This window comes from Lepidochelys olivacea (assembly GCF_965140295.1).
Source record: "Lepidochelys olivacea isolate rLepOli2 genome assembly, chromosome: 6".
NCBI lineage: Eukaryota > Metazoa > Chordata > Testudines > Cheloniidae > Lepidochelys > Lepidochelys olivacea.
In genome coordinates, this window is record NC_140416.1 from 65,752,066 (window position 1) to 65,779,753 (window position 27,688).

The following is a 27,688-nucleotide window of genomic DNA, read 5'->3' on the forward strand; positions in this document are numbered from 1 at the left end:
AAAGGATTCATTGCTAATACCTGCCTGACCATGTTGGAGCCAGCCAATATGGATCTAAATACCCCTGAGTTTAGCCCATTTGTAAGTATCTTGATCAAATACTTATAAATATTTTGTTACTGTTTGGATATAGTAAATTGCTTATTAGTTAGGCTTTGTAGGCATGTTTAGAGCAATTGTATAAGTATCATTTGGCCTTTGGATTTAAAAAAGGAATTTATGATTAAATTTGTGTTTGGTGGGTTCCCATATTAATATTAATAATTCCAACAAGGTGTCACAGAAGGAGCGGGGCTTGAGGAGGGATTTAAATTAGACGAGAGTAATGGCTCTGTGTGCTGGCCCAGGGCGGGTTGTCTATGTGTAGAAAGTACAAAGACTGCTGTGCAAGACACCTACAAATGGGAAAAGGAGGCCTTGAGAAGGGGACTTGGGTTGCCACTAGTTGCACTATCACTTGTTGGTTATCCTGGGATAGAAGAGAATGGAGTTAATGCACTTTCTTTGATTCAAACATCGGAGTGGGTTCTTAGTTACCCTCACCTCATCTGACCCAGGCAGTAAAACGTTCACTGTAGTGGCCTCTTGTTCAATGACTGGATGCACCAGTAAAGCATTTCCTGGAATAAGAGATACAAAAAGAAATGAGAACACGCAGCATAGCCTGTGTATAGGGCATTGGACTGAAACTCAAGGAGACCTGGGCTCTATTTGTGGCTCTGCTACTGGTCTGCTGGGTGACCTTGGGCAAGTCACTTTGCCTCTCTCTGTGCCTCAGTTACCCCATCTGTAAAAAGGGGATAATGATACTGACCTCCTTTGTAAAGAGAGCACTGTGAGATATACTAATGAAAAGTGCTGTATAAGTTAATAATAATATCTAGCTCTTGTATAATTGTTTTGCCTTTACCTAAAGATTCCATTGTGGGGCTAATATTTAAGGTTGAAGACTACAGAATTATTGGATAAGATTTTCAAAAGCACCTAAGGGAATCAGATGTTCAAATCTCTTTGAAATGCAATGGGAGTTAGGCAGGTGCCTAATTCATTTAGGTGCTTTTGAAAGTCGTACTCAATGTCTATAAGAGTTATCACCATGCAATGTTAAATACCAGTACAGAATCCAAAACTATGGTGTATAACCAGTATGTTAACAATGGACTCCCACAAAAATGTTCCCCCTTCACAGGTAATAAAATCCAGGGTCCTATGGGTTAATGTGCTTGCACACAGGACTGGTGAGGGACTGGGAAATCTATTAATATATTTTTGTATTTTAACAAAAAACACTTTCTTACAACCAGAAGCAAGAAAGAAGGCAACCCCATTTGGCAAACAAACTCCTTTTCAATGCTCTTCATTGGAAATGTTTACACTTTTTTCTGAAAAATATATTGAGTAGGTTGATTGCATAGTGCACTGTTCAAAGATGTGTAACTGACAAGGGTGTGTGGGAGAAAAGTTTCTGAAGTTCTAACATTTGGAACATTCAAAAATGCTAAAAATTTGCTCTTCAAGATGTATTTTCTAGTCCTAGAGGTAACTCAACCCTGGCAGGGGTGATTTATTAGAATCCACAGAGAAGGTGAATTCCATCAGAGGCACTGAAATCACTCCAACCTCTCCATCAGCTCTCGATAATTAGTTATTAGATGTTGTCACACCTGATGCAGGTTGTGGTTTTAGATGCTGGAACTAAGTTCCATCTCTGCCATATGGAAATGGGGGCCAAGATTTTCAAAAGCAACTAATGATGAGTGCCTCAATTTTTTCACCTCAACCTCTTTACAATATCTCAGGCTGGGCACCCAATATCACTCACTTTTAAAAATCTTGCCCAGGGTTTTCATACTTTTTGCTACTGTAATATGCAGAAGTGCACATCTGTGAGGGGAGGGCTCCTACCTCATACAGAGAATGAGGGGCGATCAGCAGGTTATCTCAAGTGCCTATATACAAATGCACAAAGCCTTGGAAACAAGCAGGGTGAACTGGAGGTCCTAGTGATGTCAAGGAATTATGACGTGATTGGAATAACAGAGACTTGGTGGGATAACTCACATGACTGGAGTACTGTCATGGATGGTTATAAACTGTTCAGGAAGGACAAAAACTGTTCAGGAAGAACAAGGCAGGGCAGAAAAGGTGGGGGAGTAGCACTGTATGTAAGGGAGCAGTATGACTGCTCAGAGCTCCGGTATGAAACTGCAGAAAAACCTGAGTGTCTCTGGATTAAGTTTAGAAGTGTGAGCAACAAGAGTGATGTAGTGGTGGGAGTCTGCTATAGACCACCGGACCAGGGGGATGAGGTAGATGAGGCTTTCTTCCTGCAACTCGCAGAAGCTACTAGATCGCACACCCTGGTTCTCATGGGCGACTTTAATCACCCTGATATCTGCTGGGAGAGCACTACAGTGGTGCACAGACAATCCAGGAAGTTTTTGGAAAGTGTAGGGGACAATTTCCTGGTGCAAGTGCTGGAGGAGCCAACTAGCGGGGGAGCTTTTCTTGACCTGCTGCTCACAAACCGGAAAGAATTAGTAGGGGAAGCAAAAGCGGATGGGAATCTGGGAGGCAGTGACCATGAGTTGGTCGAGTTCAGGATCCTGATACAGGGAAGAAAGGTAAGTAGCAGAATACGGACCCTGGACTTCAGGAAAGCAGACTTCGACTCCCTCAGGGAACTGATGGGCAGGATCCCCTGAGAGAATAACATGAGGGGGAAAGGAGTCCAGGAGAGCTGGCTGTATTTCAAGGAATCCCTATTGAGGTTACAGGGACAAACCATCCCGATGTGTCGAAAGAATAGTAAATATGGCAGGAGACCAGCTTGGCTTAACGGTGAAATCCTTGCAGATCTTAAACATAAAAAAGAAGCTTACAAGAAATGGAAGATTGGACAGATGACCAGGGAAGAGTACAAAAATATTGCTCGGGCATGTAGGAATGAAATCAGGAGGGCCAAATCACACCTGGAGCTGCAGCTAGCAAGAGATGTTAAGAGTAACAAGAAGGGTTTCTTCAGGTATGTTGGCAACAAGAAGAAAGCCAAGGAAAGTGTGGGCCCCTTACTGAATGAGGGAGGCAACCTAGTGACAGAGGATGTGGAAAAAGCTAATGTACTCAATGCTTTCTTTGCCTCTGTCTTCACGAACAAGGTCAGCTCCGAGACTGCTGCGCTAGGCAACACAGCATGGGGAGTAGGTGGCCAGCCCTCTGTGGAGAAAGAGGTAGTTAGGGACTATTTAGAAAAGCTGGAAGTGCACAAGTCCATGGGGCCGGACGTGTTGCATCCGAGAGTGCTAAAGGAATTGGTGGCTGTGATTGCAGAGCCATTGGCCATTATCTTTGAAAACTCGTGGCGAATGGGGGAAGTCCCGGATGACTGGAAAAAGGCTAATGTAGTGCCAATCTTTAAAAAAGGGAAGAAGGAGGATCCTGGGAACTACAGGCCAGTCAGCCTCACCTCAGTTCCCGGAAAAATCATGGAGCAGGTCCTCAAGGAATCTATCCTGAAGCACTTACACGAGAGGAAAGTGATCAGGAACAGTCAGCATGGATTCACCAAGGGAAGGTCATGCCTGACTAATCTAATCACCTTCTATGATGAGATTAGTGGTTCTGTGGATGAAGAGAAAGCAGTGGATGTATTGTTTCTTGACTTTAGCAAAGCTTTCGACACGGTCTCCCACAGTATTCTTGTCAGCAAGTTAAAGAAGTATGGGCTGGATGAATGCACTATAAGGTGGGTAGAAAGTTGGCTAGATTGTCGGGCTCAACGGGTAGTGATCAATGGCTCCATGTCTAGTTGGCAGCCGGTATCAAGTGGAGTGCCCCAAGGGTCGGTCCTGGGGCTGGTTTTGTTCAATATCTTCATAAATGATCTAGAGGATGGTGTGGATTGCACTCTCAGCAAATTTGTGGATGATACTAAACTGGGAGGAGAGGTAGATACGCTGGAGGGTAGGGATAGGATACAGAGGGACGTAGACAAATTGGAGGATTGGGCCAAAAGAAATCTGATGAGGTTCAACGAGGATAAGTACAGGGTCCTGCACTTAGGACGGAAGAATCCAATGCACCGCTACAGACTAGGGACCGAATGACTAGGCAGCAGTTCTGCGGAAAAGGACCTAGGGGTGACAGTGGACAAGAAGCTGGATATGAGTCAACAGTGTGCCCTTGTTGCCAAGAAGGCCAATGGCATTTTGGGATGTATAAGTAGGGGCATAGCCAGCAGATCGAGGGATGTGATCGTTCCCCTCTATTCGACATTGGTGAGGCCTCATCTGGAGTACTGTGGCCAGTTTTGGCCCCACACTACGAGAAGGATGTGGATAAATTGGAGAGAGTCCAGCGAAGGGCAAAAAAATGATTAGGGGTCTGGAACACATGACTTATGAGGAGAGGCTGAGGGAACTGGGATTGTTTAGACTGCAGAAGAGAAGAATGAGGGGGGATTTGATAGCTGCTTTCAACTACGTGAGAGGTGGTTCCAAAGAGGATGGTTCTAGACTATTCTCAGTGGTAGAAGATGACAGGACAAGGAGTAATGGTCTCAAGTTGCAGTGGGGGAGGTTTAGGTTGGATATTAGGAAAAACTTTTTCACTAGGAGGGTGGTGAAACACTGGAATGCATTACCTAGGGAGGTGGTAGAATCTCCTTCCTTAGAAGTTTTTAAGGTCAGGCTTGACAAAATTCTGGCTGGGATGATTTAATTGGGGATTGGTCCTGCTTTGAGCAGGGGGTTGGACTAGATGACCTCCTGAGGTCCCTTCCAACCCTGATATTCTATGATTCTATGCTTTATTTTGAAATTTAAACACCAGCTGATGTCTGGATTTAGGAAATGATTTACTTACCCAGCATGTATTCGTCTTCCACACCAAAAGTTTCTTGTTCCTTGGGGAACTCTACCCAGAGAGGCCTGTAGAAAGCAAAGTGGAGTCTTGTCAGTTTCTTCTTTCCCATTGGCTGGAGTCTGCAGGCTCCCAACCATTTTCTACGTTTCTGCTCTCCTACAAGGCCCATTTTGTGACTACCGCCATCCAGCCAAGGAAGACTGGACACATGTCTCATCTGTCCCTTTAAATGCCACTTCTTATACAAGCATTATGTTTCCCAGCTGAACAAGAGATAAGGCACTTACCAGTGTATCTACTGCAAGCAAAAAGCTGGTCTAACTCAGCCTTCTCTGCAGGCTCTTGCAAGCCAGATCACAGAATCACAGAATATCAGGGTTGGAAGGGACCTCAGCAGATCAGTATTTGGGCTTCTCAATGTGTGTGCTCATTCTAACTACTGTTTGTTTTTCTTTTTGCTCTGGTTTTGGCATGTGTGTCTGTTTTGCCCTTGGCAGCCCTGGGAATCCCCCCTTTCCTCATGAACCCATATAGCATTCATCTTTCTTCTAGCAGAGGAGAGATGGACGGGACTTTTCTTCAGAGTCCATCAGCATTGCTCCTACACTGGCTAGTTTCTTGCGGGGACAGTCTCTTTTCTTCTCAGCAGCTGACTGTGCTGTTTCTACAGCAATCCTGTTGGTCAGGGATTGAGAACCCTGACTCAGAAGATGAAGTGCATAGTAATGTGGTACACTAATCACATGGTCACTGCACAGGCCTTCTTTTGCTTATTTATAATTCCAAATGTTATGATAACAATAGCTCTTTCTAGTTAGAGACAAGAACTGGAGCAATTCTGTGGATTCACTCACAAACAATGCCTGCCTGATCTGCTTACTAATAGGCATCCTGTTGAATGCTGCAACACCACTGTTTATTGGCTTGCTAAAGAGGCAGATTTGACATTCTGCTTGCCTTCATAAACCAGTGAAGAAAATACCACACTTCCTTTTTAGTTTCTGAATTTGCCACAATAGCTAACTATAACCCTGGCAGTATTTTATTATCGTATATAGTCAACATGGGTCTGATTTTTAGAAAGGTAGAAGCTCAGGGCATGATTAGGTGCTGGACATTGTATACAAATGGGACATTTGTATATGCAAAGGGCCAGACAGATACCCTCACTGACTGGCTCTTGTAGTGCCTGCATGCACAAATCAGGTTCACAACTGAGTGCATCCCAGAGCTTCTGCACTATTAAAAGTTAGGCCTTATCTTGAAATACTTTTGCATTACAACTAGTGAAGAGAAATTTTAAAAAAGGACAGCAATTCCAGTGCCATTTATAAGAGACAAAAATACAAGAGAGATTAGTAATATTTATCTTCTACTGATGTGACCGTTGCTCACAGTTCCACTGAGACCTCTCATTATAGATTGGAAAGGAGCACAATGGAAGCTAGTTTACTAATTTAACGTCTATATTACATTACTAAAAGAAAAATGATTATAGGAAATGTGGCATAGCATATACCTCATACTTGAATTATCTATATGAAATGAACTCTGGAAAGGTAACCCAGTTGGCCCAGTTTCTTCAAATGAACCAAAAGCATTTACCAGAGAGAGAGAAAAGGCAGACTTTGAAACTTTTAGGTCAGCTTAGGGATCCACCGGTAGTATTCAGATATGGATAAGAATAGTGATAACATTCTTCTTGGGGTCTACTGTATTTTATAAATTTATCTAAGACTGTATGTGGTAATTGTTTAATTAAGTGATGTGCTCAATTACTCTCTTTTAGAAAATGAATGTATATATTATTTGCTTTTAAAAATTCAAATTGAAAGTCACAAAAGTAAGAGAGAGTAATTTAATTTCCCCCTCTGAAACATCCATCTTGACACAATTATTAAATTTCCTGGCTCATAAGAAGGGCCTTTATATAAAGAGCAATACAAGTAGTTTTAATTATCAAGGGGTAGCTGTGTTAGTCTGTATCCACAAAAACAACTTCTCTTCATGTGTCAGTATATAATGCCTGCATCTGTGATTTTCACTCCATGCATCTGAAGAAGTGGGTTTTTTTTACCCACGAAAGCTTATGCCCAAATAAATCTCTTAGTCTTTAAGGTGCCACCGGACTTCCTGTTGTTTAAATAGTTTTAATGTAGCCCCTTATGATCTTACCTCATGACTGGTTCCGCAGTGGTGTGTGCCCGGTAGAACAGTGAATACAAGTAGGGCAGAAGGGTGTAGCGCTCTCTAATGGCTTCCCTGATGATCTGTGTGTTCTCATCCCCAAATAGCCATGGTTCACGCCGTTTGCTTTCGATATTTGCATGGCCTCTGAAGAATGGTTGGTATGCACCAGCCTGATACCAGCGAACAAGTAGCTCTGGTTCTGGGTCCCCAATAAACCCGCCCACATCAGCTAAAATTTAAAGAGACATGCTAATTGGTTTTTGAAAGTGTTCTGAAAAAACATGAATTTCTCTTATTACAAACATTACAAATCTATAAATACATGAATATAATATGGTACCTCCTACCCTGCTGAAAGACAGCTGCTTGGCCATACAAAGTGAAAAAAATTATCGGACTCTCATTTGATGATGAAATGGGTTGATAGCTTTTAGAGACACAGTGAGTGGTTTTCCTTGTCACAGGGGAAAATTATACTGATGCTCGTGGAAGACAACTCCAAGCTGTCAGTTCAAGGGACTCACATGCTACCGAAGATAAATATGCCAAAGGAAGGAGAGAAGAATGCTACTGGGAGCTGTAAATGGACTAAATATAGGAAACTGTTTTGAAACAGATTGGAGTGTAGGAAAGAAGTGGGTTGTTCTGCTGGTTGTGTGTTTAAATCTATCTTGAGACACAAGATCAGTAAATCTGGTGGCCTACATTTAGTGAAGAATCCAGTTAAACTCCTTACCTCCACAGAATGAAATTCCTGCAATGCTGATTGTGAGCAACATTGGAATGGAGATTTTTAAGTAACTCCACTCTGCTACGTTGTCTCCTGTCCATACTGCACCTGGAAACACCAGAAGCATAGTTTCAAGTTTACATACTGAATTCAGGCCCCAACATTAATTTATACTTGCAATTAGGGGGAAAGAAAGAAGAAAGTGGCAAGCTAATAAATTTGCTTCAAGTACTCTGCTGAATTTAAATTGGTATTCTATTATTGTTTAACAGTGTGATTAAAACTGCAATTAATCAATCACAACTTTTTTTAATCTTGTGATTCATTGCAATTATTTTTTAATTGTATGACAGCCCTAGTACCAAGTACCAGGCCTAGCATGCATAAATAAATAAATAAAGCCTTACAGAAAAACAGCACTGTTCTGTGATTTCATGAAGCTTGTCTATGCTTACCATACTTCTGTGATCCAGCAAAGAAAGATCGCGTGAGGACAAATGGCCTGTTCTGTCCCCCAGAGCGTTTGATAAGTCCTTCTGCAGTTGCCATTTGCTGCAAAGCATAAGAATAACTGACAAGGAGATAACCTAATTACAAACCGTATATACCACACTCCTGTTGTAGCCAATTAAAGGCAGGAACAATATGAAATATATGTCCAGAAATAGTAGTAATTATTATTAGTTAAGTACCAACAGTTTGCTGGAAGACACTAGAACAGGGGAAAATACAGAAATACTAACATTGCATATGTAATAGATTGCTGTCATTACACTGTTGCAGTAGAAAGATATGCAGGAGTGCTATCACTGTTACGGGTCTGATTTATCATGGAGAAGCTGATTCCAACATACGGGCACCTAGTACAACAGGGCCAAATCTTGATGGGACCATCTGGGCGCTACCGCGGTACATATTATAATAGCCATAATCATCCATGACAGAGTATCTCTGGCAGTTGATTTTTGTCTTTAGTTGCCCTACCTGGTAAAAGCCATAGAGATTGTGAACCTCCCGGTGCTCCCAGTTGCCATGGTGGACCGCATCTCTCTGCATGGTTAGTTCTGCCCCTTTGAAGACTGAAGGCTCATTCATATCATTCCATACAAACAGGATGTCAGTAGAGCCCTGTTATACAAAGTAGCATTTAGGGTACATTTAAGTCATTAGGTTAATCCAGTGTTACCCAAACGGTAGTGGTAGGGTATGCACAGCAAGAGAAGCAACAGAACAGTGGCGCTGCAAATATGCTCTCATGGCTCCAGGTAAAGCTGAGGGCAACTTCTTGAAAGCTATCTGTCTTCTCCGACAGCCTGTAATTCATCTGGCCACAGGAGCAGCTTATGTATACAGGGTTGCAGTCCACAAGCGTAACTGAGCTTTTCAGCTCTCCTAGCACTCAGTTGAAATGGCTCTGTGGGCCGAGTCCACATGTGCAACCAATAGATGCCTCAAGCCTCACAGCAAGCAGAATGTTGCCTTTTCGTGAGTGATTGTGGGAAGGAGGCAGGGGAGCATAAAAGTTCATAAGAGAATTTTAAAATATTAAAAAGCCCAGAGGAAAACTGCAGAAAAGGACAGGAAAAAGAAACCAGGGAGACAAAGTTGCCTTGGGACATGAAGTGAGGGGCCATAAGTAGCGCAAGTTTACCTGCCCCTTGCAAAGTGGGGCCCCAACAAAAAAATGATTGGGAGCTGGGCAGTGTTTCAGTGACACACATGTCTAATATTGGGTACAGCCTGGAAGGGGCTAGGAGTGATGTGACTCTAGGCTATGAACAGCCAGTACTTCCACACTATTCTCCTCACTTAAAAGGACTCATTGTGGGGGAGAATGACATGAGAACAACTGTGAGCTCCTCAGAGGCAGCACTCTCACATCGTTCCCTGTGTGGACTCCTATTGAGAGAAGCTGGGAATGGGGCAGCTGCATTAGATGACATGGTGGTAAAATGCCTGTTCCCTGTCCACACCAAAGTCTCCACTGTTGCTATCGCTGGGGAAATTGCATCAGTGATGAATTAGGCTCCTATTTTTCTTAGTGTTGACAAGGCCATGGTGAGGCTCCTTCTGCAGTCTATATGGTTATCACGATATTCAGGATATTTGCCTCTACAGTCTAATGACCATCTACAAATACAAAGCCCCACTACCTTACTTATCTAGTAGTTTATTTCCTCTGACTATCTCTTCCCAATTTCCAGGTTTTTGATGTGCTCTGTAGGATCCAAAGAGAAGAAACACAAACCTTATATGATTTGAAGGAAAACTGATCTGCATACCATTCTCGGACTTCAGGATTGGTAAAATCCAGGTAAGAAGAGGAACCTGCAGGTGTGGACCATCACATTGATTATGTTAACTTTTATAGCATCCATTGCCTTGGCATTCAAGCATTGTGACATGTCGACATAACAATCTCCACAATGAGTCGCACCGAGACTTCTGCCCTTGCTGTAACCTTAATACATAACCCAAAATGCCAGGAACAAAAACCTGAGCAAAGTGTAACCAAGTGCTAAACTAAACAAGTACACCTTTCACTGTGATCTGAAGAGCACTATTCTTGGGCTCTGGTGGGCTAAGTTTCACATCATTTAAAGATGGTGACCAGCATTTTGAATGGCACCTAGAAGCAATCTGGAAGCCAGGGAAGGAATCAAAGCCTTGATGTTACGGGGTAGTGTCACTCAGGAGGTGAGCAACTGTGTTCTGACGTACACAAGTGGTCTGCAATGGTTGTGCTATGTTCATTATATAGTATAGACTGAGCCACAGTGATTAAACATTGCACACAGACAGCTGATTTGCTGTCAGTTGATGTCCCTTCTGGAACCCCACTGATCCTCATATATTTCCTTGTTTACAGAGATATCTACTCTCCATGCGCCAATAGTGCACTATTCACCAACAGCGTAGTGGCAGGGCACTCGCAAGTATAGTCAGGAATGAAACAAAATTCATCTATATACTTATTTCAGAGCCTCACCCATGTCATGACTCCCTGGTTTATTTGTTGCTAGGTTGTCCAGCTTGAAGATAGAATTTTAAGACTGGCAACTCCTTCAAAACTCATGTTTTCTGGAATTAGATGGATATTTTAAAATATAAAATTGGGGCTTGCCAACCTTAATGGCGTCCAAATCCTATTAACTCTTATCTCACTTTCCCTTTTCCCTTCTCAGACTTTTCCTCCGCCATCTGATCTAACCCTTTTCCGATTTTGCTGTTCCCACCTTTGCTGAAAAGGATCTTTCTGGTACTGTTTCATTCTCACAGTGCCATGGCCACTGTCTCTCCCTGCATGGTCCCACAAACTTCAAGTGGAAAGGATTCCTCTAGCCACACACTATACAGTGAAGAATGCAAGCCACACTCCATGAAGTTTGAAGTGTTTTCAAAGGGGTGTTTCAGGACCCACTAGGGAGAACGTGTTAATGAAACCCTTGTTCATTCTTACAGCATTAAACAGTGAAGCGTGGTCTTGGGTTTTATGTTATCACTGGTTTACTCCCATTGTAACAACCACCATTAAAAATACAAGAAGGAATAGCAATCTCATCTCATTAAAATTAACACAGTTCAGTGATTTTAACTATGAACAATTCCTCCTATTTCTAGAATCTTTCAGCTCGTTGTTATACCAACCAGTGACTTCAGCAGGAATCTTGAAGACCTCTTATTACAGTTCTTTTAACAATCTAGTTTGTACCAGTCTATTTGACTCAACTTTTGCTTACTTTTATAAACAATTTCATGTAACAGGCTGAGTAGGATTTACGTAACATTGGACAACTTAGAGTACTGATCTTTACACAAGTTCAGTAACTTTATGGTGCCATGCATCTAGATTATATGCAGACAGAGGCATTGTCTTCCTAAATTGCCGGGGGGTGCTTAACCCCCGCTCTGCCCCAGGCCCTGCCCCCACTCCACTGCTTCCCCCAAGATCCCACCCAGCTCTGCCTCTTCCCACCCCCCTCCACCTTTGCCCTGCCCCATTCTGCACCCTCCCCTGAGTGTGCCCCACCCTAGCTCCTCCTCCTTTCCCCCAGTGCCTCCTGCATGCTGCTGAACAGCTGATCCATGGCAGGCAGGAGGCACTGGGAGGGAGGGGAAGGAGCTGATCAGTGTGGCCGCTGGTGGGCAGAAGGTGCTGGGGGGAGGGGGTGGAGCTGATTGGGGGGCTGCCAGTGGGTGCTGAGCACCCACTATTTGTGGAGCACCCACAGAGTTCGCGCCCATGTGTACAGCGATAATAGACCTAGTGGTGGAGGAATTAGAGCTGAGAAGACTAGGAGATGCATTAGAACTGTCAAAAGAACTATTAAAGGCTTGGAATCATGAATATCCAAGAATTACACCAACATTTTTTCCCTTTAGACCATCCACTTTTGACTCATGCTATTCTGCTACACATTACAAAATAAGCAAATTGTAATGTATAAACTATAAGCAGTGGGTTTTCTTACCTGGCCAACAGATGCCCTCAAAGTCTTGGCCTTTCCTATCCTTCACAAAATACCCCTTCTTTTTGGCCTCAGAGTATAGGGTGTACATGGGATCAACCTTAATGTGAGGATCTATAATGACGACAAGCTGCCACCGAAAGAGATGAGAAGACACCATTAGCATCAACTGTTCAGCATGTTACAGAAAGAGCTCAGTCCTGAGTCAGGTTAAGGCCCGGGCAGTCACATTTTTTAAAAAGGAGTTACTGGCCCTTCTGCATACTTACTATACATATGTAAACTAGCTGATTTCACAAGACAAGTAGCAGTGCATGCTGGTCTACCTGAAATAAGGGTCAGTACTATACCACATGCTTCAGAAGATAGTAACCTCCCCACCCCTAAAAACAATATAATACAACATTACACATTTGATGAGGTGGGAAAATAAATTTCTCCCTGATCGTTTTGGTGACTAGTTTCTTCCCTAAACCATAACATTTAATTACTGTGACAAAGTCAGGCTGGACTGTTGTAATTGGAGTGATGGAAGGCAGGGATATTAGGCCTAGAATGAAAAAGGCCCTTTTTCGTGCAAGCTGAAAAGAAATTATCTCCGGTCAACTAAGGACACCTGGGACCTGCCTGGGACATTTAAAAACCCCTCTCCTGGTGGGAGAGTGGGAGGAGAGACAAGCTGCTGCAGGATTAGTGGTAGCAGGGAAAAAGGCTTCTCCAGGGTGAGAGGGTGCTCTTCTCCCTCCAGGGGAAACCACCAAACAGACTGCCTATTTAGGAGAAGGATGGACACCCTGGCGGCCAATAACAAGGCAACACCACCCCCGTCAAGAAGGGGTAGGAAAAGGTATTCCCCCATACTTTGTATTATGCATTTGTTTCTTTTGTTTGGTAGAGGAGTACTCCTTGGGCCTGCCTTGAAAATATTGATAAATAAACCCAGAATGGGAAGCCCAACACTACCCAGAATGGGGCTGATTTACTTCAGGCCCCACCATCATCAGAGGGGGAAGCACTAAGCGTGGTGAGATGGAAGAAGTGCCCTGCCACATTACACATTGTGACAGCATATGCTATTATGGTCACCACTTATTATGATAAATCTTGTATAAAGTGTGCCTTGTGAGGTATCATTGGGAAAAGTTATAGTCTGCTGAATATTATTGCCCTGTTAAAATGTGTGTATCAACACTGAATACGGAGTTATGAGATTTTGCTGTATGTTTGCTACTGAAACACGTTGTGAGTCTGAGGAATGCCCACAGACTAGCTCTTTAGAAATAACAAAAGACCTATAAACAAAGGGCTGGCATGTCATCCCCAGAGACACCTCAAGCTGCATGCACACAGTAGGTGCAAGCAAGAATTTGCAATTCATATGGAAATCTGAGTGCAGAGCACATAGGCAATGGAGTTGCCTGACCTCATGACACAGCAAGAACTTTTCCAGTGAAAAGGGTCAAGATACATGTGAAACTGACAGAGTGGTCAAGTTGGGTATGATCCATAACTTAACAAGAGACCATAGAGGACTCCTGCCTCCCCATACTCGGGAGGATATGTGACCTAAGTTCCCTCCAAGGTGCGTGCCTGCATGGCCACGCAGGAGGCTACCAAGAGGCACGCACTTAACTCCCCCAGCCCTGGAGCTGCTGCGGCAGGGAGAGGAGCCTCGGCCCCAGCCGCGGAACTGTTGTGGTGGGGAGAGGACTGTGGGGAGTCCTCTCTCCCCGCCGCAGCCCAGGGCATCCTGCACCTCAAACCCCTCATCCCCGGCCCCACCCCACAGCCTGCACCCCCAGCCAGAGCCCTCACCCTCTCCCGCATCCCAATTTCCTGCTCTAGCCCTCAGTCTCCTCCGCACCCAGAACCCCTCATCACTGGCCCCACCCCAGAGCCCGCACGCCCAGCCAGAGCCCTCAGCCCCTGCACCCCAACCCTCTGCCTCAGTCTTGAGCCTCCTCCCACATGCCAAACCCCTCGGCCCCCCCCACCACACATCATCTCAATATTGGTGTACATAACGAAATTCATTCTGCACATGAATGGGAAAAATTAGAGGGAACATTGCATATGACCGCCCCACATGTCTCCTCTGCCCAGTGACCCCCCTGCCCTCCGCCCAGTCTTGGGCTGCGGCGCTCTCCCTGCCCCACATTACCTGCGGGGAGAAGGAGTGGCAGAGAGGGGCTCTGTCCTTCTCTCCCTGTGTCTCCTCTCTGCATATTCAGCAGCTCTCCCCAGCAGCTGGGAAGGGAGCATGATGCAGCGGCTTCCGCCTGAGAGAGCCTGACTGGAAGGCAGCAGCAGCCTGCTTCCTACTGAGGTCTGGCTGCCTGGGACAAGGCTGAGCATGCCAGGGGTAGGGAGGGGGAGATGGCTTGTTTGGCCCCTGTCCCCAGCAACAAGACCTGGGCGGGGGGCAGCCCACTGCCAGCCCAGCTGCTGGGGTCGGGGCCAAGCAACCTGGAGCCCCCTTCCCGCCCGGTATGATTCTGGCTTGCTCAGTCTCTGTCCCTGGCAGCTGAGCCCAGGCCCTGGGGTCACTGCTGACTCCCAGCCAGGCTCTCTCAGGCTTCTTGGTACTCAGTGTGATATTGCAGAAGCTGTTTTGTTACTGGCTTGGTGAATCTAATAATAGAATAAACCACTAGTCTGCGAGATTGTCTGCCCTATTCCTTGCGGTCTGCCCTGAATATAGCATTCTCAGTGTAGCCCATCCAGGCACCTGGTCACAATATAAAAAGAGGGAACAAAGGCCCCTGGCCACCTCTCTTCTCTCTCATCTTTACTAAAACAAGATTGATTGTAAGACTTGGAACTGGGGAAGATTGATCCCCAGGCTGGGAAAGGCAACCAGCCGGTGTACTAAGAATTGAACTGCCTGCAACAGCCAGAGGGATGAGAAAAACTGGTTGCTTCAAATTTAGCCTTGGTAAAGTTTAAGAAACAGCTTGTAGTTTATATCTTTTATTTATTTTTGTAACCAATTCTGATCTTCAATTCCTACTCCACTAGTAATCACTTAAAATCTATCTTTCTGTAGTTAATAAACTTATTTTAATGTTTTATCTAAACCCAGGTGTTTTTGGCTGAAGAGTTTGGGGAATCTATGCAAATTAGCAAGGGCCAGTGCATATTAATTTTGTTTGATAAAATGACAAATTTAAGAGCTTGCACTGACTAAGCGGGTCTTGAGCAGTGTAAGACGCACATTTCTGGGGTGCAAGGCTGGGACCAGGGATAAACGGTTGTCATTCTATATGTAATTCAAGAGTGGCTGGGCATAAAACTCTGGTAGCTAGTTGTCTGGGGGTGAAATACATATTAGAGACTGGGTGAGTGGGCAGAGTGGCAACTCATACAGCAAAGCAGCGCACACTGTATGCCAGACTGGAGAATTAAGGGGGCACAGCTATTCTATGAGCTGGATTGTACTTTGGGGGGTGTCATACCCATATCTTAACATGCATAACAAATATCAATTATAAAATTTTCCTGACTTTTAAAAAAAATGTGACCATTTTATTTTGCTTAGGTGCCTTCTGCAGCCATTAAATCCATGGATGGAAGAGGTGCTACTATGTAACTTACTATGACTTCACTACTTTAACACTGCTCCAACAATCATTGGCTTTTGGCTGAGATCAACTATTGTATGAGTTCATTAGTTGGTTACATATCCTCTAGATCCTGCACTTGTATATTTAATACACTTATAAGTCCTTACATCTAAGGACTATACAGTAAAAGCAGAAATCAAGATTAACCAACCTGAACAGACTGCCAACCACAGCCAAAGGATCTGACACAAGGGCAAACTCAGTAGCTCTTAGGCAACCAATCCCACCAAACAAGAAGGAACAATTCCCAGTTAACATAAATAGGGGAGAAAAAGGATTGTCAATATGAAAAAGAAAGCAAAAACAGAGAAAGGGGCTTAACAATGGTTCCAGGTTGCCTGTTGAAATAAACAGACCTTCCTTTATGACCTAAACACGGCCAAAAGGACGGCAGTGAAACCTCCTGTAAGATGAGTTTCACATAGTGCAGCCTAGACCAAGAAAGCTTTGTTCTCCGCCTTATGCTAACTAAGCAAAACACTAGTAAGAACTGACCCACCACAGCCAATAGTAACTGCTGGTGGGGACATGGAATGAGATACGTTTGCTCAAGTATTTAGGGCCTCCCTTGATTATGCTGTATTATGACATTTTTCTTCTTCCCTCTGTACAGTGTACCTTGCGTTTTTTCCTCTTGAGCAGTTCCTGCATCCTTTCGGGGTGTTGGAATTTTTTCTTGTCCCACGTGAAGTACATCTTGCCCTCTGTGTGCTCTATGTCCAGCCATATAACATCATAAGGGATGTCATGCTCATCAAAGCCAGCGTCTACTGCCTTTATATCCTGCTCATCCTCATAGTTCCAGCGGCACTGGTGGTAGCCCAAGGAAAAGAGTGGAGGCAGGGCTTGAGTGCCTAGGAACAGATATGAAATTAGAAACTAAGCCAATAAGCATAATAATGGTATTTCCTTTCAGGGTTACCTTGAATCTTTGGAAAAGTCAATGGGATTGGCATGGCTGAAATCACATGCAACTGTTTGAAACTGAAGCATACGGTTCAGTCCAGAGCATAATTTTCACATTTTGAGTTTGTAACACCAGAAACTAAGATCATAACAAAAATTATGGACAGGCTTAACTTTAGCAGAAGCTGCTGTAATTATTTATATCATATCGGTGAGAAAACATACTGTTACAGGGTGCCATAACAATGCAGTGTTATTCTATTATTATTCGCCATGCTAAAATTTTTGTTGAAGTTTTAAAACTATTGTGGGTGAATTTAATTCTCATTAACATGAATGACTAACAAGATCAGGCTTAGTGGAGAAAGCCATTGTAATCTTCCTACCAGTACACCTCAAGAATGATTTGTAATTCCCTTATTCTGGCACTTGAGCAGAAACTAATATTTGTTTAGTAATAGAAAATCAAACAGGTTCTTTAGGTGCAACAATACCAGAGGGTCACATTTTTTTGAAACATTTTCATTTTGTGGACCTCAGCTTTGAGAGACAGTCTTGTGAACTATCTGCCCTCCCATTCATGACCAAATGGACCACTTCTCCTCCTATTCATGATCAAATAATATCCCAGTGGCAATTGCTTATGTGGAAAAGTAACATTAGGAAAGTTTGTGTGCTCTTAACTGTCTTAAATGTAGTAAGACAAAGTGGGTGAGGTTATAACTTTTATTGGACCAACTTCTGTTGTCTCTTTCACCAAGCTTTTGAGCTTACCTCATGGAGCTCTTCTTCAACCAACTGAAGTTGGTCCAATAAAACATATTACCTCACTCATCTTGTCTCTCTAATATCCAGGGACCAATATGGCTACAACAACACTGCCAATAATGTAGTAAGTAATTTTTCCTTTATAAAAAGTTAGTCACACTGTCTCCACTTTTGCTCTTCTGTCTCCCCTTGGCCATGACCCTTTGTCACCTGGCCTCTTTCGTCTCCTATTCCCTGCACTTGCTTTTCTGTCACTTTGCTACCTCCTCGCATGGACACACTGGCCAGCTACCATCTCCTCCTCCTGCTCCCTTAGAGGTACTATCCAGTTGCTTTCTCCCACTGGTGCTTGGTAGCGCCACTTGCTAGGATTTTCTCCTGTTTCCTCTCTTCCCTCATGGAAGAGCAGCCTCAAGTAGTAACAAATAGATTGGCTTAACGTTTCCAGATATGTTTAGAGGCCAAGCCTGGACACCTGTAGATGCTGTTGAAAACAAGGATGAAAGCCATCTTTTCACAGAACACCAATAAGTGCTCTGTGAACCACATTTTGGGAACGGCTGTCCTACTTCATTCAATGAGATAAGTAAACATTAGTGCACTTTTTGTTACAACATGTCCAGCAGGTAATTGTTCCACATTATTTAGGTGATGACAGGGAACCTCAGTAATGAAAGTACAATACTGTTTCTTCACTGATGCAAGATAATACCTGTCAATTGTGCATACTGCTTGAAGATATCAAAAGGGGTGGGTCCCATTAGGAGGAAAACATCAATTATTCCACTTTCTGACATCCAGTGCACATCAGTTTGAGGCACCACTCTCCGCTTAGTTATGTCTGGAGGGGATCTGGATGGTACATGCTTTGAAAGAAACAAAAAGTAGAATCTGAAGCCCTCTCTCTACCAAAGATTAATTTTACAATCTCTCCATTGATTGTCCAGACCTCAATATTTCTCTCTGATTTTTATATAATTAAATCTAAATCGTGTATTTTTGACCATGATAATGCAATATCTTATTTTACTGTCTCATTTTAATAAGTAAAACTAATGTTGGATGTGAAATCACAACTATATCCTTGTTCCCTGAATATCAACAATGTAGTCACATGAAGTATTGGGGGGTGGGGGGTGCGAAATACCAAGAATTTCTAAATTCCATGGTTTGATAAATGCTAGCTAAAAAACGTTCAATATGTTTTCTGCACTTGATTGTGTCGGATATTTATTTTTATGGATTTCTCTTGCAGGATTTGAAGTACTTCAACATTTTCTTTTCTTATATGGAATTTATTATGTGATTCCTGCATCTTGTCTTCTGAAAAATGCATCCTTGTGATCATGTCTAAAGTTCATTAAAATAAATGGGGAAGGAGAGAAAACAGAGTTACAATTCCTGATTCACTGAGGCAAAAGGTGAACATGAAATTACACTATCAGATTGCCCTGTACAGGAGTATTTTAATTTCTTATTGAACTCCTGGGCAAAATACCATGCATCTCTCACCTCCATTACAGCTTTTGTATTAATCTCCACTACAGTTTCTGAGGAATTCAGCCAGAAGATCCCAGAAGTTCTGTCAGGTTTATGTGCTAACAGAAAGGGCACTGAACCATAAATGCCCATTTTGTCATAGATCTTGTGCCCATAGACATCCAAGTTAAAAAGCCGGTAGGCATCATCATCACTGGAATGAACAAACAAACGTTACTTGTAATCATTACTCACTGGGCCAAGTTAAACTCTGCTGTAAATCTACTGAACTCAAAGGCATTACAGCATGGATTAATATGGTGTATTCTTTATTATTGTCTATCATTTATCAGCAAGATACAACATGTGGCATGGATGACCATTTCTTTCGCTTTGCTCAAAGCTAGCTGTATCAAATTATATCTCTTGCTGTCATTGACACTGCTTCTGATGTGGTCTTATCCTTACCCTATTAACACCCACCTTCCCCATTTTTCTGCTTAAATCCCATAGAGCCGTCTGGAGCTGCTCTTTTATGCATTTTAGTAAAGTATATTCTTTTTAAACCTGAGAAATACCCATGCAGAATTGGCTGCACAGAAACATAATAGAAAACAGGAAGAGGCAGCGGCAGCACTGTGGAGTTGGAAGCAGAGCAGCCTACACCTTGGGGACAGATGCCATCATTTTATGTGTTGCTACCATTAGAACAAAATACAAAATGTACTGTATACTGTACTGTGTGACAGGGTCAGACCAGATGGCTACAGGAGAGTAACAGAAGGCAGATATATTAGCCCCAGGTTAAGTAGGTCCCTTTTCCCTGGGTAAGGTAACAGGGAAGGTTCCAGAACAATCAGGAACCTTCTGGAGACAATTAAGACAGACAGGCCAATTAGCCTGTCAATCAAGAAGCCAGTCAAGAAGCTGCTTTTAAGGCAGGGTAATCAGCGCACCTGGGTTTAAAAAGGAGCTCACTTCAGTTTGTGGTGCGCATGTAAGGAGCTGGGAGCAAGAGGCGCTAGGAGGTGAGAGTGAGAATGCATACTGTTGGAGTACAGAAGAGTATAAACATTATCAGATACCAGGAGGAAGGTCCTATGGTGAGAATAAAGAAGGTGTTGGGAGGAGGCCATGGGGAAGTAGCCCAGGGAGTTGTAGCTGTCACACAGCTCTTCCAGGAGGCACTCTAGACAGCTGCATTCCACAGGGCCCTGGGCTGGAACCCGGAGTAGAGGGCAGGCCCGGGTTCCCTCCAAACCTCCCAACTCCTGGTCAGACACAGGAGGAGTTGGCCTGGTCTGTGGGTTCACGAAAACGGCCAAACTGAGGGCTGCCGTGAAGCTCCTAGGCGAGCAAATCCGCCAATAAGCGCAAGACCCACCAAGGTAGAGGAGGAACTTTGTCACAACTGGTATATGTCATACACATCTCAAGCTTTGTTTGAATTAAATCATCTGGAAAACTTTATGGCTTCTCCATTACAGAACTTATAAAGTTTTCTTTAGTTATTCACCAATCCACCTAACACCTAAACTGCAGTAACCACTCTAATTTGGGGAAAAAGGATCCCACTCCTTGTGGTCATTCAGTCTTGGATTTCCTCACATCACACCACTGATATGTCTGTTATGACTCGCAATGGCCCTCCAAACAACAATCCGGTGTGCTCAGTTAAACTGTTGTGCAAATCTAAATGTTCAAAGGTGACATCAGGACAAAGATCATCGGCATTTGTTCCCATTGGATATTCAAGTTTCAGATGTGCTACCCCTCCTAATTATTCCCAAAATCAGAATTATAGCCTTCTTTAGAAGCAAATCAGTTAGTCTTTTACCTGGTGTTTTTGAGGAGAAGTGTTTCTGCATGCTCTGGTATTCCATAGACATGTTCACATCCATGCAAAGAAAAATCCAAGCCTATGGAAGTGGGACCTGTAGGAACAGTATTAAAATACAACATCCCTGAGTTGTGCTCTCATCATGGCCTAACTTTAAGAAATAGATCAAAACATACTAATTATAAAAATGTTCTGTTTACTAATTGCTTCAAACTTGATTTGAGGGTCACCTCCATTATTATATACTTACTATATAGGAAAGTTTTCTAGGGGTACTTGTTTGTAAATTTGTTGTTTATAAATTTTTATCTAATCATGAAGGGCAAAAGGAATTAATTTATAGTAAAAAATGTCAAAACTTGCAGGTTACTTTATTTTTATCAAACTAGTCTCTATTATGCAATAAAACTGTTTACAATTTCTATTTCAATTCCTGCAAGCTCTGCCCTGCGGCAGAAGCAGTGCAACAAGGTGAAGTAAGAAAGTCAGTGCTCCCTCTTTTCCAGCACTGCTTTCCTGTTTTAGCCTCAGGAGAGGCAGCAGCAGAGCACACACATGTCTTAAACAAGTCACATCAACTCTGTCAGCTAAATGCTTTTATTTTATCTGTGTAAATCCAGAGCAACCCCAACAAAGTAAATGGGGTTACTTCAGAGTGACGCACACAAAAATCTGACCGTATGGACTTTATTCCCCAGGGAATCCATGACTTCAGTGGCAGCTGTTACAAAAATGCAGCCTTACGTATTTTATACCAGTTCATGCAACATTCTTTAGATCGCAAGTTTTATATTTCACCAAGGATAAGATATGGGACTTTACTCACTTCTTAGACGAGCTTTAGCCAAACAAACAAAATCATTGTATATTGATCTTCGTGCCTTTGAAAGATTTTGGGTTGCAAGTCCTGGAGACTGAAATTCTCTTTCTTTCCACAGAGCAGGTACAGCACAGGCAACAGGAGTCAGAGCTTCCCCATACTGTGCCACCTGTGTGCCTCCTCAGCCATGACCTAGACAACCTCTAGAGAAGGGAGGTTGCAGCAATTTGGTTTCCATGGCCCAGATCCACAAAAGGACTTAGACATTGTGATGCTGAGCATCGTGGCTCCTAACTTTTAGGGGCATGGCAAATCTCAGGAACAACACTGCAATCCACAAAGCATGAGTTAGGAGCCTGGGCTCCTATACAGTGAATGAGAGATAGGCACCTTAGACTGCAGTCCACAAAGCCAGTGTGGTAGGTGGGGAGCTGCCTAACCTAGCCAGTGGGAGATGAGGCCAAAGGTGGAGGCTGTCCTAAGTCCTGCCCCTCTCATGGAGAAAGGCACCTAAGTCTGGGCTGCAGGGAGGTGCCTTGCCCTGTTAGTAATCCACAAACCAGGGAAGATAGGTATTCATCCCCGTAAATCGTGTGTGGGGCCCACAACAAAACAGCTGGGTGTAGGATCTCCCCTTCAACCTTTAGCCTAGTAGATAGAGTGCTCACTCAGGATGTAAAAGATCCCTGGTTTGAGTTCCCTCTCCTCCTAAGCAAGAGAAGGAATTTGACCAGGGATTGTCCACTTTCAGGTGAGTGCTCTAACCACTAGGCCATACAGTCATTCTAACTCTTTCTCTGGCCCAATTTATATATAATTGTTCAATTAAAGTGGAACAAATTAAATAGGTGAGACTGAAGGAGCCCTACATCAGAATATTCTATTGCCTAGGGCCCTCCCCACAGTGGGGGCTAATCCCAGTTCAAATTCCTTCTCCCCCACAGGAGGAAGGGGAGCTTGAACCAGAGGTTAGCCATAGCCTGGGTGAGTATCCTGGCCACCAGGCTAACAGTTATAAGGGAGCTACCTTCCTCTTCCTTTTCTTCCCCTCCCTCCCAGGCTGTTTTATGTGAACTCAGCTGAGGAGCCCAATCCTGCAGCCTTTGAGCATGCCTACGGGATCTGGGCTCCTGTACGGGACTTAGACAGCTGAATGTCTCTCTTTCCCAGTTTGTGAATTGCTCTGGGGCTGACACAGGAGACAGACATCTGGACGCCTACCATGAGGCGGCAGTGCACATGCTCAGGCAGGAGATAGGCACCTGGGCACCCTAGCGTGAGGCTGCAGTCTGCATGCCCAGAGGCAAAAACTTAGCCATCTACAGGGTTAGGTGGCAGCTGCGTGGGAGTTCTGTGGATCACAGTGGTACCTAAAAATAGGACTTAGGCACCTAAGTACCTTTGTGGATTGCACCGCAGGCCCAATCAATCGTTGGCCTCTCTACTGGGTCTGCTAACTTAGTGCCCACTGTGATAAAGGCTTATGTGATAATGTTTTATGTCATGCAGAGCCTGGCCCATTAGGAAATGGATTGAGTTAACCCATTCATTTCATGTAGAACACAACAGGTTATTATGAATTTGTTCATTACTAATTTAGGCTGGAATTGAACCAGTGACCTAGAGAGGTCTATAATCCATTAATAATATTATTAATGTATCCCTTGAGCCTTCCATTAGGAAAAAAAGAGTGAGATGGATAACCATTAAGTAGTTAAACAAAAAGGCAGATAGAAATATGAGCACATTCTTATGCAAACCGGTAAAGTTGTTTTCAGTTCTAGGCTTAATTTTACCGTTAGCTTTGATGTCTAAAAAACTGCCAAATTCCTCTTGCCAGAGACCCAGATCCTCTTGATTTTCCTACATGTATAAAAATAAGCAATTAACTTAGCCAACTGCGCTTGTTTACAGAACATTTTATTTATGAGTGATACACATGTATTCTCTTGAGGTGTTTCAGAGTAACAGCCGTGTTAGTCTGTATTCGCAAAAAGAAAAGGAGTACTTGTGGCACCTTAGAGACTAACCAATTTATTTGAGCATGAGCTTTCGTGAGCTACAGCTCACTTCATTGGATGCATACTGTGGCAGGCCAGTCCTTGCCTACAGACAAACCCCCAACCTGAAGCAAATACTCACCAACAACCACATACCACACAACAGAACCACTAACCCAGGAACTTATCCTTGCAACAAAGCCCGTTGCCAACTGTGCCCACATATCTATTCAGGGGACACCATCACAGGGCCTAATAACATCAGCCACACTATCAGAGGCTCGTTCACCTGCACATCCACCAATGTGATATATGCCATCATGTGCCAGCAATGCCCCTCTGCCATTTACATTTGTCAAACTGGACAGTCTCTACGTAAAAGAATAAATGGACATAAATCAGATGTCAAGAATTATAACATTCATAAACCAGTCGGAGAACACTTCAATCTCTCTGGTCACGCAATCACAGACATGAAGGTCGCTATCTTAAAACAAAAAAACTTCAAATCCAGACTCCAGCGAGAAACTGCTGAATTGGAATTCATTTGCAAATTGGATACTATTAATTTAGGCTTAAATAGAGACTGGGAGTGGCTAAGTCATTATGCAAGGTAGCCTATTTCCCCTTGTTTTTTCCTACCCCCCCCAGACGTTCTGGTTAAACTTGGATTTAAACTTGGAAAGTGGTCAGTTTGGATGAGCTATTACCAGCAGGAGAGTGAGTTTGTGTGTGTGTGTGTGTGTGTGTCCCCGGGAAAGGGGTGGGGGGGGTGAGAAAGCCTGGATTTGTGCTGGAAATGGCCCACGTTGATTACCATGCACATTGTAGGGAGAGTGGTCACTTTGGATGAGCTATTACCAGCAGGAGAGTGAGTTTGTGTGTGTATGGGGGTGGGGGGGTGAGAAAACCTGGATTTTTGCTGGAAATGGCCCACCTTGATTATCATGTACATCGTAGGGAGAGTGGTCACTTTGGATAAGCTATTGCCAGCAGGAGAGTGAGTTTGTGTGTGTGGTTTTTGGAGGGGGGTGAGGGGGTGAGAGAACCTGGATTTGTGCAGGAAATGGCCCACCTTGATTATCATACACATTGTGAAGAGAGTTGTCACTTTGGATGGGCTATTATCAGCAGGAGAGTGAGTTTGTGTGTGGGAGGGCGGAGGGTGAGAAAACCTGGATTTGTGCTGGAAATGGCCCAACTTGATGATCACTTTAGATAAGCTATTACCAGCAGGACAGTGGGGTGGGAGGAGGTATTGTTTCATGATCTCTCTGTGTATATAATGTCTGCTGCAGTTTCCACGGTATGCATCCGATGAAGTGAGCTGTAGCTCACGAAAGCTCATGCTCAAATAAATTGGTTAGTCTCTAAGGTGCCACAAGTACTCCTTTTCTCTTGAGATGGTTATTTACTTGATATGTTGTTGAATGTAGGTGGAATATGGGCCAAAAAACACTTCAGGTTTGGGCGAGGCCTGTGAACCCTGAAGAACTGATGTTCTGGTGGAACACTACTGTTCTCTGCTGCAGTACAAAAGAGCAGCATAGATTCCAAGGCCAGAAGGGACAACTGTAATCATCTAGTCTGAGCTCCTGATATAACACAGGCCACAGAACTTACCTGAAATAATGCCTTGAGCATAGCTTTAAAAAACATACATCCACTAAAATCCTCGGTAAATTGTTCCAATGGTTAATTACTCTCATTGTTAAAAATGTCTATCTTGTTTCCTGTCTGAATTTGTCTAGCTTCATCTTCCAGCCATTGGATCGTGTTATACCTTTCTCTGCTAGATTGGAAAACCTGTTAAATATTTGTTCCCTGTGTAGATTCTAACAAACTATCTATCACTGTAAGACATGTTTTCTAATCCTTTAATTATTCTTGTGCCTCCTCTCTGAATCTTCTCCTGTTTATTCATCTTGAATTATGGATACCAGAACTGGACACAATATTCCAGTAGTAGTCGCACCAGTGCCAAACATAGGGGTAAAATAACCTCTGGGCTCCTATGCAAGATCCCCCTGTTTATGCATCTGCAGGATTGCATTAGCATCTTGGGCCACACCATCACATGGGGAGCTCATGTTCAGCTGATTATCCACATGGCCCCACCCCAAATCTTTTTCAGAGTCACTGCTTCCCAGGATGGAGTCCCCCATCCTCTAAACATAGCCTATGTTCTTTGTTCCTAGATGCATACATTTAGCGGTATTAAAAACACTTAGTTTGCATGTGCCCTGTTTACCAAGTGATCCAGATTGCTCTGATCCAGTGATCTGCCCTTTTCATTATTTACCATTTCCTCAATTTGTGCATCATGTGAAAACTTTATTGGTGATGACCTGAGGTTTTCTTCCAGGTCACTGAAGGTCAGGTCATTAAATAATGTAGAGCCAAGAACCTAGCCTTGCGGGAACCCACTGGAAACACAGCCACTTGATCATAACTCCCTATTTACAGTTACATTTTGAGACCTATCAGTTAGCCAGCTTTTAATCCATTTAATGTGCCAAGTTAATTTTATGTTCTAGTTTTTTCATCAAAATGTGAGGTACCAAGTCAACTGCCTTACAGAAGGACAACACTTGACTTGGTACTGCACAAAAAGATCTTAAAAACTCACAAAGCAATACAGATACTATTTCAACATATTTGATCCTGAGCTCCCAGGACAAGCCAGGCAATGGATAAGCCTCCTAGAGTCTGCAGCCCTTATAGGAGTCTTGAGCTTGTTAATGGCCTCCCTCAATTCTTGAGCCCTGTGCCCTACTATTCAATCTCCTTGAATTTAATCTTTGTAATATTCTTTCTGGTTTTCTTTTTCACACTCACTTCAGCATAAAATGAGCTTGCCCTCTGTGACAGTCTGTTCCCTTATGTTCACCCCTTTTACAAGACTAGGATAAATTTTGTACAAAGCATACTTTGTAAGGTATCATTTGAAAACTCAGGCTTTGTTGATTATTGTCTTGGTAAAATATGTGTGGCAACATTGTATATACAGTTGTAAGATTCTACTGTATGATATTAAGACAGGTTCTAACATGTTCTGGAGGGCAGCCACAAACCAGTTCCCCAGAGACAAAAGGCTAGCCAACGCCTCAGCCAGGTGTCAATGAGATTAAGTGGACCATCACCTGAGTGGCCACTCCTTGGCAGGAGAGGGGATGTGGGCTAAAAACCCTACATTTTGACAAAGAAGCAACCTGAGGTTCCTGCCCCCACAGACTTTCTGTCTACTGAATCTCAGCTGGAGATGACTGTTGCACAAGAGAAAAGGCTATAAGGGGAGATCATCTCTTCCAAATCATCTCTCCCTTGCTCTCTACCCAGGGCATCATCAACACCTGAAGAACAAAGGAAGCATCATTGGACTGGGGAAGAGATCCTGACTGAAAGAGGTTCAGCCAGTAAGGCTGCTGGAACTTGTGGTGAGAGACTTTTGCTTTGTATTCACTTAGCTTGTTAAGTTAGGTGTTAGTTGCATTTTACCTTTTATTTCCTTGTAATCATTTCTGACTTTTATTCCTTATTACTTGTAATCACCTAAAATCTATCTTTCTGTAGTTAATAAATTTGTTTTATTGTTTTACCTAAACCAGTGTGTTTGGGAAACTCCATTTGGGGTAATAAGATTTGGGCATATCATTTTCTATTAATAAAGGACAGACTTCATATGAGCTTGTATTGTCCAGGAGAATACTAGGCAGTACAAGACGCACATTTCTGGGGTAGGTCTGGGACTGAAAATTTGCTAGTGTTGCTCCGCAGTTTGATTCAAGAGTGGCTGATCATAGCACTCATACAATGTAGGTCGGAGTGGTTTACATCCTGGAGGCTGTGTGTGAGCTGATCAAGAGTGGTTGCTGTCACAGCAAAGCAGTGTAAAAGACACCTCAAGTTGGAGAATTGAGGGGACACAGCTGTTTATCAGTCCAGATTTGTACTCTGGGTAATGTCACACCCTCCTGCACCAATTCTGACCTCCTATGAC

General features: G+C 43.4%; 1 protein-coding gene and 1 long non-coding RNA gene across 2 annotated transcripts in view; one reads left to right on the top strand and one right to left on the bottom strand.

Annotated features, from left to right (window-relative positions):
- On the top strand, positions 1-27,124 carry LOC311521673. The gene is made up of 3 exons (XR_014711949.1): positions 1-81; positions 9,988-10,097; positions 27,028-27,124. It is a non-coding gene; the product is annotated as an uncharacterized lncRNA (long non-coding RNA).
- The window catches only part of GANC (glucosidase alpha, neutral C), a 51,275-nt gene that overhangs the window by 12,456 nt on the left and 11,131 nt on the right, over positions 1-27,688 (bottom strand). The window contains exons 7-19 of the mRNA XM_084630131.1: positions 23,485-23,551; positions 20,866-20,962; positions 19,062-19,242; positions 18,262-18,415; positions 16,494-16,729; positions 12,256-12,382; positions 10,032-10,111; positions 8,768-8,911; positions 8,239-8,335; positions 7,790-7,891; positions 7,039-7,282; positions 4,864-4,928; positions 544-620 (exon numbers count right to left, since the gene is read on the bottom strand). Of these exons, the coding sequence (XP_084486257.1) occupies positions 544-620; positions 4,864-4,928; positions 7,039-7,282; positions 7,790-7,891; positions 8,239-8,335; positions 8,768-8,911; positions 10,032-10,111; positions 12,256-12,382; positions 16,494-16,729; positions 18,262-18,415; positions 19,062-19,242; positions 20,866-20,962; positions 23,485-23,551 (1,671 nt within the window). The remainder of the gene's footprint in view (positions 1-543; positions 621-4,863; positions 4,929-7,038; positions 7,283-7,789; positions 7,892-8,238; positions 8,336-8,767; positions 8,912-10,031; positions 10,112-12,255; positions 12,383-16,493; positions 16,730-18,261; positions 18,416-19,061; positions 19,243-20,865; positions 20,963-23,484; positions 23,552-27,688) is intronic.